The 12,029-nt window shown below is 43.2% G+C and overlaps 1 protein-coding gene across 7 annotated transcripts in view; it reads right to left on the bottom strand.

Moving 5' to 3' along the window:
- Zfp14 (ZFP14 zinc finger protein) overlaps positions 1-10,880 on the bottom strand; it is a 34,122-nt gene extending 23,242 nt beyond the window's left edge. For 5 of the 7 annotated variants that reach the window (XR_015738024.1, XM_085692133.2, XM_085692206.2 and 2 more), the window contains exons 1-4: positions 10,816-10,876; positions 9,830-9,982; positions 7,552-7,620; positions 6,943-7,030 (exon numbers count right to left, since the gene is read on the bottom strand). Coding sequence is in view for 2 of the 7 variants with exons in the window: in XM_085692276.2 (XP_085548402.1) it covers positions 6,943-6,957 (15 nt within the window). In the remaining 5 variants the exon portion in view is untranslated. Of the gene's footprint in view, positions 1-6,942; positions 7,031-7,551; positions 7,621-9,829; positions 9,983-10,815 lie in introns of all 7 variants that reach the window. The other 2 variants (XM_085692169.2, XM_085692319.2) reach the window with 2 other exon arrangements.
- Positions 10,881-12,029: the final 1,149 nt, after the last annotated feature.

The following is a 12,029-nucleotide window of genomic DNA, read 5'->3' as shown; positions in this document are numbered from 1 at the left end:
AAACTGCACTAACTGGAGGAAGAGGGGCCCCTTGAAGCACAGGCTCCACTTATACCGACTGGAGGAACAGATGGGTAGACAACAGTATAAGATACACTCAACAACATAAAGGGCAATACGGCACCACCAGAGATTGATAGTTCCACAGCAGCAATCCCAATGCAGATGAAGCAAAAGAAAATGACCTTAAAAATAACTTCATGAAGATGATTGAAGCCCTTAAAAAGGAAATGAAATTTTCCTTAAATAAATGGAGGAAAAGACAAACAAAAAATTGGAAGAAATCAACAAATCCCTTAAAGAAAAGAAAGAAAAAGCAATCAAACAGGTAAAGGAAATGGTTAAAGACTTAAAAACTGAACAAGAGGCAATAAAAAAAATAGAAATCAAAGAGAATTCTGGAAATGGAAAATTTGGGGAAATGATCATGAACCACAAATACAAGCATAAACAACAATACAAGAGATGGAAGACAGAATCTGAGGCATTGAAGATACGATAGAGGAAATAGATTTATCGATCAAAGAAAATGTTAACTCCAACAAATTCTTAACACAAAATATCGAGGCATTCTGGGATACCATGAAAAGACCAACCTAAGAATAAAAGGGATAGAAGAAGGAAAAGAAGTACAGCTCAAAGCCACAGAAAATATATTCAACAAAATCACAGAAGAAAACTTTATTAACCTAAAGAAGGATGTGCCTATGAAAGTTTAAGAAGCTTACAGAACATCAAATAGACCAAACCAAAAATGTACCCTCGCCACATAATAAATAAAACACTTAACAGACAGAATAAATAAAGAACATTAAGAGCTACAAAGGAAAAAAGCCAAGTAACATATAAAGGCAAACCTATCAGAATTACATTCAACCTTTCAATGGAAACAATGAAAGTCAGAAGATCCTGGACAGGTGTTATGTAGACATTAAGAAACCATATATTCCAGCCCAGACTACTATACCCAACAAAACTGTCAATCACCATAAATGGCAATAACAATATATTCCAAGACAAAACCAGATTTAAACAATACCTATTCACAAATCCAGCCCTACCGGAAGTACTAGAAGGAAAACTCAAAACCAAGGAAGTTAGTTGCATGCACAAAAACATAGGAGATAGATAATCCCACATCAGCAATTCCCAAAGAAGGGAAACTCACACACAGTACCACCACCAACAATGAAAACAAAAACTAGCAATCATTGGTCATTAATATCCATTAACATCAACAGACTCAATTCATCTATAAAAAGACACAGGCTAACAGATTGGATACACAAACAAAATCTATCTTCTGCTGCATACAAGAAACATAGATCATCTTCAAAGACAGATATTACCTCAGATTAAAGGGTTAGGAAAAGATTTTCCAATCAAATCAATGTAAGAAACAAGCTAGTGTAGCTATCCTAATATCTAACAAAACAGATTTCAAACTAAAATTACTCAAAAGAGATGAAGGATGCCATTTCATATTCATCACAGGAAAAATTCATCAAAATGAAGTCTCATCCTGAACATCTATGCCCCAAATACAAGAACACCCACATTTGTAAAAGAAATATTACTAAAGCTTAAATAACACATCAATCCCCCCACACTAATAGTAGGAGACTTCAACACCCCACTCTTACCACTGAACAGGTCTGCCAGATAGAAACTTAACAGATTGGTTAGTTTACCTACTCCAATTGTCCCTTTTACCCTACAAGAAATCAAACTATCACTTTCACAGTGATAAGTATGAAATACATATAGCATACATAAGTGACCCGAAAAACTCTACCTGAGAACTTCTACAACTGATAAACACATTCAGTACTGTGGTAGGATACAAGATTAACTCAAAAAAAAAACCAGTAACTCTCCTATACACAAATGATAAACGAGACAAGAAAGAAATCAGAGAAACATTACCCTTTACAATAGTCACAAATATAAACTATCTTAGGATGACTTTAATCAAACACGTTAAAGACCTGTATGACAAGAACTTTTAAGTCTCTAAAGAAATAAACTGAAGAAGACATCAGAAAATGGAAAGATCTCCCATGTTCTTGGATAGGTAGGAGCAACAAAATAAAAATGGCAATTCTATCAAGAGCAATCTACAGATTCAATGCAATCCCTATCAAAATCCCAACACAACTCTTCATAGACCTTGAGAGAACAATATTCAACTTCATATGGGAAAACAAAAAAACCCAGAAAAGCTAAAACAAAACTGTACAATAAAGGAACTTCTAGAAGCATCATCATCCCTGACATCAAGCTCTACTATACAGGTATAGTAATAAAAAGAGCATTGAAGACCCTGACATTTATCCACACACTTATGAACACCTGATTTTTGACAAAGAAGCCAAAAAGGTACAATGGAAAAAGGAAAACATCTTTAACAAGTAGTGCTGGCATAACTGAATGTTAACATGTGGAAGACTACAAATAGACCCATATCTACTGCCTTGCACAAAACTCAAGTTCAAGTGGATCAAGGACCTCAACATAAACAGTTACACTGAATCTGATAGAGAAGAAAGTGGAAAGTAGCCTTGAACACACTGGCACAGGAGACCACTTTCTAAATATAACCCCAGTAGCACAGACACTGAAAGTAACAATCAATAAATGGAACCTCCTGAAACTGAGAAGCTTCTGTAAGGCAAAGGACATGATCAACAAGACAAAACAACAGCCTATAGAATGGGGAAAGATCTTTGCCAATCCCACATCTGATAGAGGGCTTATCTCAAAAATAAATAAAAAGCTCAAGAAATTAGACACCAAAATGTAAGCAGTGACTGCTCTTTCATTCCCAGCCGACCAGACCCAATAACCACACAGAAACTATATATAATTACAACACTGTTTGGCCTATTAGCTCAGGCTTCTTATTAACTAACTCTTACATTATAAATTAACCCATTTCTATTCATCTGTGTATCACCACAAGGCTGTGGTCTACTGTCAAGGTTCCAGCATCCTTCTCCTTCAGCAGCTTGTCTCCCTGACTCTGCCTACTCATCTCTGTTCAGATTTCCCCGCCTGGCTTTACTCTACTAGCCATTGGCTGAAACAGCTTTATTCATTAACCAATAAAAACAGCACATATACAGAAGGACATCCCACATTACCAAAATTGTGGATGCCCAAAAATGTGAGCCTATTGCCACCTTGTCTGAAGGTCAGAGAGTTTGAAGTCACTCAATTGTTAACAACAATCAGGGCTTCACATCCTTAGTCAGGGTGTGGTTACTTAGTTCTTTTGACATTAAGAAGGCCCACACAGCTAGATCCACTACACCCTTACCAATGGTCAGGAAATTCAAGCATACTTCTGCTCTTCTTTTGAAATAGGAGAATTGACCTTGGAGTGGCTGCCTTCAGGATACTTGGTCTAGGGTGGGTTCACTGCCTAAACAACAGAATGCTAATGACTTGATGTCTCAAAGTACTGAAACAAATAACTGTTCTGGTTGTCCTTTGTGTCATGTTAAAGCAGTCTTTTGTCTTCTTCCCCTGGTGTGGGAGAATTGTCTGTATTCTGTCAATCATATTTTAATAAAATGCTGATTGGCCAGGCAGGCAGTATAGGCAGGAAAGCCAGACAGGAAGTAGGGGTGGAGCAATGAGAACAGGAGAATTCTGGGAAGCAGGGAAGTTCCTCTGCCACTCCTGGGCAGACCACCGAAGAGGCAACATGTAAGCTGTCACATTGAGAAAGGTACTGAGCCCGTGTGGCTAACATAGATGAGAATAATGGGTTAATATAAGTTATAAGAGTTAACAAGAAGCCTGACCTAATGGGCCAATCAGTTTATAACCTAATGTAGACTCTGTGTGATTTTCCTTGGGACTTGCTGGCTTGTTGGGGTACTGGGCGGGACAGATACCCCAACAAGCCGGCCCTCATGTTACATTCCCCCTGTGGTATTGGGGTGTAAAAGTGTATGGAAAATGAAAAGTGGGCAATGTCAGTATTCACTGGATGCCTTCCCAGTACTATTCCATGGTTTCTGTTTCATTATTTTTAAATGCATCCCCGTATTCTTTACTTATATTTCTAAATACCCTTGCCCCTACCCTGGAAAGTCGTATTTTTGTTGAGACTGGTCCCTCTCACAAAATACCAAACAATTCAATTTTAAAATGGCGTGGAGAGCTAAACAGAATTTTTTCAACAGGAGAAACTCAAATGGCCAAAAGACACTTAAGGAATCGTTTAATATCCTTAGTCATCAGGGAACTGTAAATCAAAACAACTCTGAGATTCCATCTTACACCTATTAGAATGGTCAACATCAAAAACAGTGATGACAACTTATGCTGGAGAGGTTGTGAGGAAAAAGGAACACTTCTGCATTGTTGGTGAAATTGCAAGCTGGTACAACCATCTGGAAATAAGTATGACTATTTCTCAGAAAATCAGAAATCAATCTACCTCAACCAGCAATATCACTCTTGGGTATATATCCAAAGGATGCTCAATCATACCACAAGGACATGTGCTCAACTATGTTCATAGAAGCATTATTTGTAATAGCCAGGACCTGAAAACAACCTAGATTCCCTTCAACTGAAGAATGGATAAAGAAAATGTATACATTTTCACAATGGAGTATTACTTAGTGGAAAAAAAAAAACATTGACATCATGAAATTTGCAGGTAAATGGGCGGAACTAGAAAAAAAAAAACCATCCTGAGTGAGGTAACCCAGACCCAGAAAGACAAACATGTATGTACTCATAAGTGGATAGATGATATAAAGCAAAGAATAACCAGACTACAATCCACAGCTCCAGAGAAGCTAGAACCTTCTTCCAGTAATATATGGAACCAGATACAGAGATCCACAACCAAGCACCAGGCTGAACTCAGGGAGTTCAGTCGAAGAGAAGGAAGAGGGATTATATAAGCAAGGGAGGTGACGATCATGACGGAAAAATCTACAGAGATAGCTGAATCAAGCTCGTGAAAACTCATGAACTCTGGACAGACAGCTGTAGAGCCTCCATGGGTCCACTAGGCTCTCCATATGTGGGAGTCAGTTGTGAAGCTTGGGTTACCTGAGGGGCCCCTGGCAGTGGGTCCAGGATCTATCCCTGGTGTAGGAGATAGCTTGTTAGTGTCCATTGCCTATGAGGGGATGCCATGCTCAGCCTTAATGCAGAGGGGAGGGGTTTGGTCTTGCCCCAAATTAATGTGTCAAGCAGTGTCAATTTCCCATGGGACCCCCTTATCTTTTGGGAGGAGTGCATGGTGGGTAGGCTGGAGGGAGGCAAGGGGGAGTGGGAGGAGGGAGGCAAAGGGGAGTGGGAGGAGGGATAGGAGGGAGAACCTTGGTTAGATTGTAAAATGAATTAAAAAATAAATAAATGTTTAAAAAATGTATTGAAGTACATCATTCCACTTAAAGCTTAAAAATTAAAGCTGGGCAGAGTTGGTGTATTCTGAAATGGACACAGGAAAATTTCAAGTTCAAGACCAGCTTGGACTACACAGTAAGACCTTGTCAAAGAAAACAGAGAAGAAGAAAAGAGAAGGAGGGACAGGGGAGTAAAGAGACAGGAAAAAACAAAGAACAAAAAGAAAAAGTAAACTCAAACCAGGTAAAATTAATCTGGGTGTTTGAAGTGAGCATTGTCCCTTCATCTGGGCTGTCTGGATGGGAGCTGACTCAAGAGCAGCTAAAGAGCTCGTATATCCCTTTCTTGATTTAGAAGTAAAGGAAACTCAATTTCTGAAAAGTTATTCAGCTAAACATGTATAATTTGTACACAAACTTCACTGGAAAGGCTGTTAAGTGTCATTTTGGGGACTAGAGAGATTGCTTAGTCAGTGAAGGTCTTGCCACAGAAGCATGAAGACCTGAGTTTGGGATTCCCAGCAGGCCATGCAAAAAGCCAGGCACATGCCGATAATTACACGCCTGTACGTGCATGGGGGGAAATGGAGACAGAAAGACTCCTGGGGCTTGCTGGCCAGCAATCCAGCTGAGTGGGTGAACTCCATGTCCAGGGATACTCTGTCTCAAAAATAAGTTGGAAATCAAATTGAGGAAGACACCCAGAGTCAGCCTCTGGCCTCTACACATACATGCACACATGCACAGATGAAAACAGCTTTAAAAATGATAATGAAATGTCATACTATATATTGGCGACACAAATATTTTCTGTATGAAACAAAATTAAAAAAAATCAAGCTGGGCAGTAAGGACACATGCCTTTAATCCCAGCACTTGGGAGGCAGAGGTAGATCTCTGAGTTCAAGGCCAACCTGGTCTACAGAGTTCCAGGAAAGCCAGAGCTGCACAGAGAAACCCTGTTTCAAAAACAAAAACAAAAAAACAAAAAACAAAATAACTAAACACTATACTAAGACAAAATTTCCCCCTGGAATTTAAGAGCTAGAACTCAGTACTGGCAATATGACAATATGACTCAGTAGGTAAAGCTGAGTTGATCCCTGGAGCCCACATAAAGTTCAAAAGAGAAAGTTGATGTCCTCTGACCTCCACGCATGCAACATGGCACATGTATCCTTATACACACAAAGATAAAACATTGAAAAAATATTTGAATTATTAAACCCCAAAGCTCTCCACTGGAAAACGTTAGAGGAACACTCTGCAGAGCTCATGAGGGTTCTTCTCATGGCATTTTACCTGGGCTCTCTGGGGCTCTGGAAGGAACAGTGTGCCTAGGGGAGGTTGAGCCTTGGAAGAAGCATGTACAGCAATGGGCTGTGTCTCCAACCATCCCAATAAGAGTGGGGTGGGTGTGGCATAGAGCACATGTCCACAACCATCTAGAAACTGAGTGTTTCAAGGAAACTGATGCCCAATGTGCGTGCACACTGCAGTCCCAGCACTCGGGAGATAGACAGCAGACTCATACACCTGAGGGGAAAGGAGAAAAACATTAACCTACCTGGGCTAGGGCCATAGTGTTAGAACTGCAGAAGCTGGTTGACTCTTCACTGTTTTTCTATGGAAAACTGGGGTTCAGACAAGCAAAGCTGGAATAAAAAGAACCTATGAGTCCAGATATGCCTAAAAGTTCCCAAATTAACTCATGTTAGTAAGAGCAGCTTTCCCCTCTCCCACCGCCATCTTGCTTCTGAATCATTCCTCATTACTGTACCCATTCCCAAGCCCACCCCAGACCAGAGATTTCTATAGAAAGCTCTTGAGGCAACCCAACACAAGATGGGCACGGTGGGGGAGCCCAGGTACCCCTAAAGGATTCTGACTGAGGTCTAACACCGCATCATAAACACAAAGAGAAACACACACACACACATACACATACACACACACATACACACACACACACACACTGATAAATATAAAAAGAGCGCTTGCTCTTGCAGAGGACCCAGGTTTAGTTCCCTGCATCTGCACAGTGGCTCACAACATCTATAATGCCAGTACCAGAAAATCTGATACCTTTTACATACATCCTTAGGCACCAATCATGCACATGGTACAGGCAAAACACTTGTACACATAAAATAAACTCAAAGAAAACCTGTCTCACCATGGCCAGCTGGCAGGCAGTCCTTGTTTGTTCATGGATAAAGCAAATGTGGCATACTACTCCTGATTCCTGGACACAGGAGAGGAGGAAAGCCGGAATTATTCTAAGTTAGCAGACCACTGCCAAGTACTACCTATGGGATTTACATTTTTTTTTCTCTTCTTTGTTTCGGGAAGGGGGGCAGTCGCTGTCACACTGAGGAAGGCATCTAAGGCTTTAGATACAGTAGGCCAACAGCATACCACATCCCCAGCCCTCAGTCAGCTCATCTACTCAGTGCTACCCTATATAGTAGGCCTCAGAGTGAAGAGATAAATCAAACCAGGAAAAAACGACAGGTTTCAGTGTAGTACCCTAGCAATTCAGCCACAGAACCTACACTAAATTACTAAATTTAGCACACTAAAGTACTAAATTACTCCCTAAGACGCGAATCAGTGGCCTACAATGAGCTCAGTCTGAAAATACGACCCAGCCAGGTGGTGGCAGACAGGCCTTTAATCCCAGCACTCAGGAGGCAGAGGCAGGCAGATCTTTGTGTGTTTGAGGCCAGCCTGGTCTACAAGAGCAAGTTCCAGGACAGGCTCCAAAGCTACAGAGAAACCTTGTCTAGAAAAACTGGAAAAAAGAAAGAAAGAAAGAAAGAAAGAAAGAAAGAAAGAAAGGAAGGAAGGAAGGAAGGAAGGAAGGAAGGAAGGAAGGAAGAAAGAGAGAGAGAAAGAGAGAGGGAGAGAGAAAGAAAGGAAGAAAGAAAGAGAAAGAGGAAAGGAAAGGAAAAGAAAAGAAAAAAAAGAAAAAAGAAAAGAAAAGACGACCCCTCTCATCTTTCCTCTCCTCATAAGACTCAAATGCAGAGGACTCTTGGGAGATAACTCAGGGGTAGAGTGCTTGCTTCCAACACACAAGGCCTTGGACTGGAATCCCAGCACTAGAAGAGGGAGTCCAAAAGCGAAAGTCCCTCTTACCAAGCAAACTGGTTTTTTTGTTTGTTTGTTTGTTTTTGTTTTGTTTTTTCGAGACAGAGTTTCTCTGTAGCTTTGGGGCCTGTCCTGGAACTAGCTCTTGTAGACCAGACTGGCCTCGAACTCACAGAGATCCGCCTGCCTTTGCCTCCTGAGTGCTGGGATTAAAGGCGTGCGCCACCACTGCCCGGTGCAAACTGTTTTGTGACTTTCCTGCTTCTAACTCAGGGCAGCAGAGATCAGTGACACCTGGCGCAATGCCGGGTGTGGCGGCTGCAGGAGCTGGAGGCAGCCTGGATCTCCTCTCCAAAGATGAGCTGAGTTGGCTAGGCAACTGAGCTTTACTCGCAGATCAGCCTAATACAGCTGGGAAAATGCAGGTCCGGAGGGAAATGTCTGGCGGCGCTTAACACTCTTTCATCCCTGTGTGAATAACCACTGGGAGGAGGGTACAGAAGCTGCCCCATTAGTCACTGAGGCAGAAGGACAAAGCACCAGGTTAAGAGGTCACTTCGGGTGTTAAAACTGGAGAGAACTGGGAAAAGCCTGTAGCCTGTTATAAAATCGTGACTGACACACTGAGGACGGGAGCCGCACTGGAGCAATTAGAATGGGAGGGTGAGATGGAGGTGTGAGCCACTCCTGCCGCCCCCCCCCCCCGCAAAGTGCTGTTGATAGCCCCAACTTGGTGTATGCTAGAATAGCTCTCTACCAGTGAGGTACACAGCCAGCCCCCAGACAAAAGGCTTTGAAGGGGACTGGTGATGCAGGAGTCTGAACCGCTGCTACTGCTGAGATGGGATTAGAAGAGACACATATTAACTGAAGATCAATGCATGCGTTGGCATTGCAGCCTGGAGGCTGAGGCAGGAGAATCACCCACAAATTCAAGGTCAGCTTGGGTTACATAGTGAATTCCTGGTCAGTATGGATGCAAATAGAAACTTTGTTTCAAAAAAAGAAAAAAAAGACACACTACACACTAAAAGTGCTATTTATAGATAATGAGAGTGGTTTAGCACACGAATCTTTCCCAATAATTACAAACAAACTAGCAAAGCAAGCCTCAAGGGTAAGAAAGCTGCATCCTGGAATGCAGAGATGGATCCGCAGGTAAGACCTCAGACTGCTCTGCAGAGGACCTCCAGTTCCCTGCACCCACAAGACTGCTCACAAACGTTCTGTAACTGCAGTTCCAGAATCCAACACCCTCCTCAGACACCAGTCACACGATTCCCTGCACAGACGTAAAAGAAGGCAAAACACCCAACACAGAAAAATGAAAATTTTTTTTAAAAAATGATTTTAAAAGAAACCTGTGAGGCTGGAGACATGGCTCAATGGTTAGGAGCACTGGCTGCTCTTGCAGAGGATCCAAGTTCAATTCCCAGCACCCACATGGAGGCTTACAAACATCTGTAACTCCAGTTCCTGGGAACAGGAAACCTTCTTCTGGCCTCCATTGGCACCTGTACTCACACAAATATACACATAAGAGAAATATAAGTTTAAAAATAACACTGTAACCTCACAAAGAAGGGGTGGGCCTGAATTTAACAACATAGGCATAATCTATGCGTGGTGGTTTCTATTAACTGCATGGATCCATCTCTTCTCCCTGGACTAATTAACACCAAACTGCTGCTCCTTTTCAGGCCAAGCTGATTTTTAGTCTTTCACAGTAAAGAGTAGTAAATGTCCCCGTGCTCGGAAAAATAAGGATTACAATTCATAGAAAAAAGAAAGTAACTTGGTTAATTTTTTTCCACATATATAATAGTAATGTTGGGTTTCTACGTAACGCAACAACGTTTCCTCCATCCATTTGACTCCCTCGCATTCCCGAAGATGAACAAGCTCGGGATAAAGGACGAATCACGAACCGGGAAGGTGCGGGGCTAGGCGGCCTCGGGACACACCCCCGCGACCAGTCACTCCCACCACTTCCACACACACAGCCTGCTGGAAATGTTAAGCCGCGGACAGAGACACTTTTCGCCACAGGAGGGACAAGCCTGAGAGGCGACGGCCACCCCGGGCAGCCTTAAGGGCGCGCGGACAAACCCGTTCTGCCACTGCGGCTGTGCCGTCTTTTTGTTCGGGGGGCCTTCACTCTGGGGCTCGCACACGTAACTCGGAGCCATGCTGGGCCTCTGAGCCGTGCAGCGGGAGGACGAAGGACACGGTGGGGTACCCAGTGTCCACTCAGCGTCACCGACTCCAAGTCTCTCAAACTAACTAACGGAAAGCCAAATTCGCACCGCCCCCTCTCCCTTTTACACAGTGCCGGCGACCAACTCACCTCTCTCAGCCGCCCGGCGCTAGGCAGCCGGAAAGATGCCGCGCGCAGACCGGTGGGAAATGTAGTCCAACGTGGGAGAGATTGGGTCGCCCGCCTCGGAGTGCGCAAGCGTGATGGGGTCTTGAGGGGGCGGAGGCCTCTGGGTGTGATCGAGGACCAGCTGGAAGGGCTGAGACATCCTCTAACCCCCACCCCACTGAGCAAGCCTGGGTCTTCCAGGGTTTGCGTTGTTGAACTACTGGGGTTAAAAACTTGCGCTCCCATCATCATAGGCTCAATATGTGAGACAAGCACACAGTAGGTACTCGAAATACACATCCCAGTGAGGGGGTGTAGGCATATATATCAGGGCACTCAGTAAAAACATCCTCGAGGGGCTGAAGAGATGGCTCAGCGTTAAGAGCACTGCCCTCTCTTCCAGAGGACCTGGGTTCAATTCTCAGGACCCAAATGGCAGCTCACAACTGTCTATAACTTCAGTTCTAGGGAACCTGACACCCTCACACAGACATACGTGCAGGCAAAACGCTAATGCATATAAACTAAAAACAAGCTGCTTTTTAAAGACATCCTCTAAAAGAGGAGCAGTGCGGTCTATGCATGGAAAGGTTGCTCAGGCTCTTAGGCGTTCTCTCTTTTCTTTCTTCCCACTGTTCCTTCTTGCCATCCCTTCCAGTCAGTGAGTGTATTGTTTTATTGGTTGATATTGCTTTTGTTCTTTAAAAAGACGATATGTTGGGATGCCCCGAGTGGCCTGCAAGCCAGGCAGAGGCTGCCGCCAGAGCAGTGCAGGTTCCCCGGGCAAGCAGTAGAGTCAGGCGGCTGGATGCGGTGGACGGCAGAGTAAATGGACATAAGGCTACACATATTACTTAGAGAAGAGGGAGACGTTTATTACTTAAAGAAGAGGAAAACAGAGAGACATGAAGAGAAACATAGGGAGGTACAGAGATACGTGTACACACGCCTAGAGACGGACAGAAGAGAGAGAGTTAAGATGGCGACCAGGAGGTCAGAAGTGGCTGGGAGTGGGCGTGGTTAGTCCTTAAAGGGACCGCAAAGGAATAACAATTGCTGATGATGAAGTTAAGGCCTCCACGACTAGAAAGATAATTCTGCTTTTTTTTCTAACATCTTTGTATTTGTGCCAGACCTCATAGCACAAATCCCAACTTCAGGAGGCTGAGGCAGGAAGACTGCAAATTCAAGATGAA

Source organism: Myodes glareolus, chromosome 1, assembly GCF_982192425.1.
Source record: "Myodes glareolus chromosome 1, mMyoGla1.1, whole genome shotgun sequence".
NCBI classification, from domain to species: domain Eukaryota; kingdom Metazoa; phylum Chordata; class Mammalia; order Rodentia; family Cricetidae; genus Myodes; species Myodes glareolus.
This window is presented reverse-complemented; position numbering and strand designations above follow the sequence as displayed.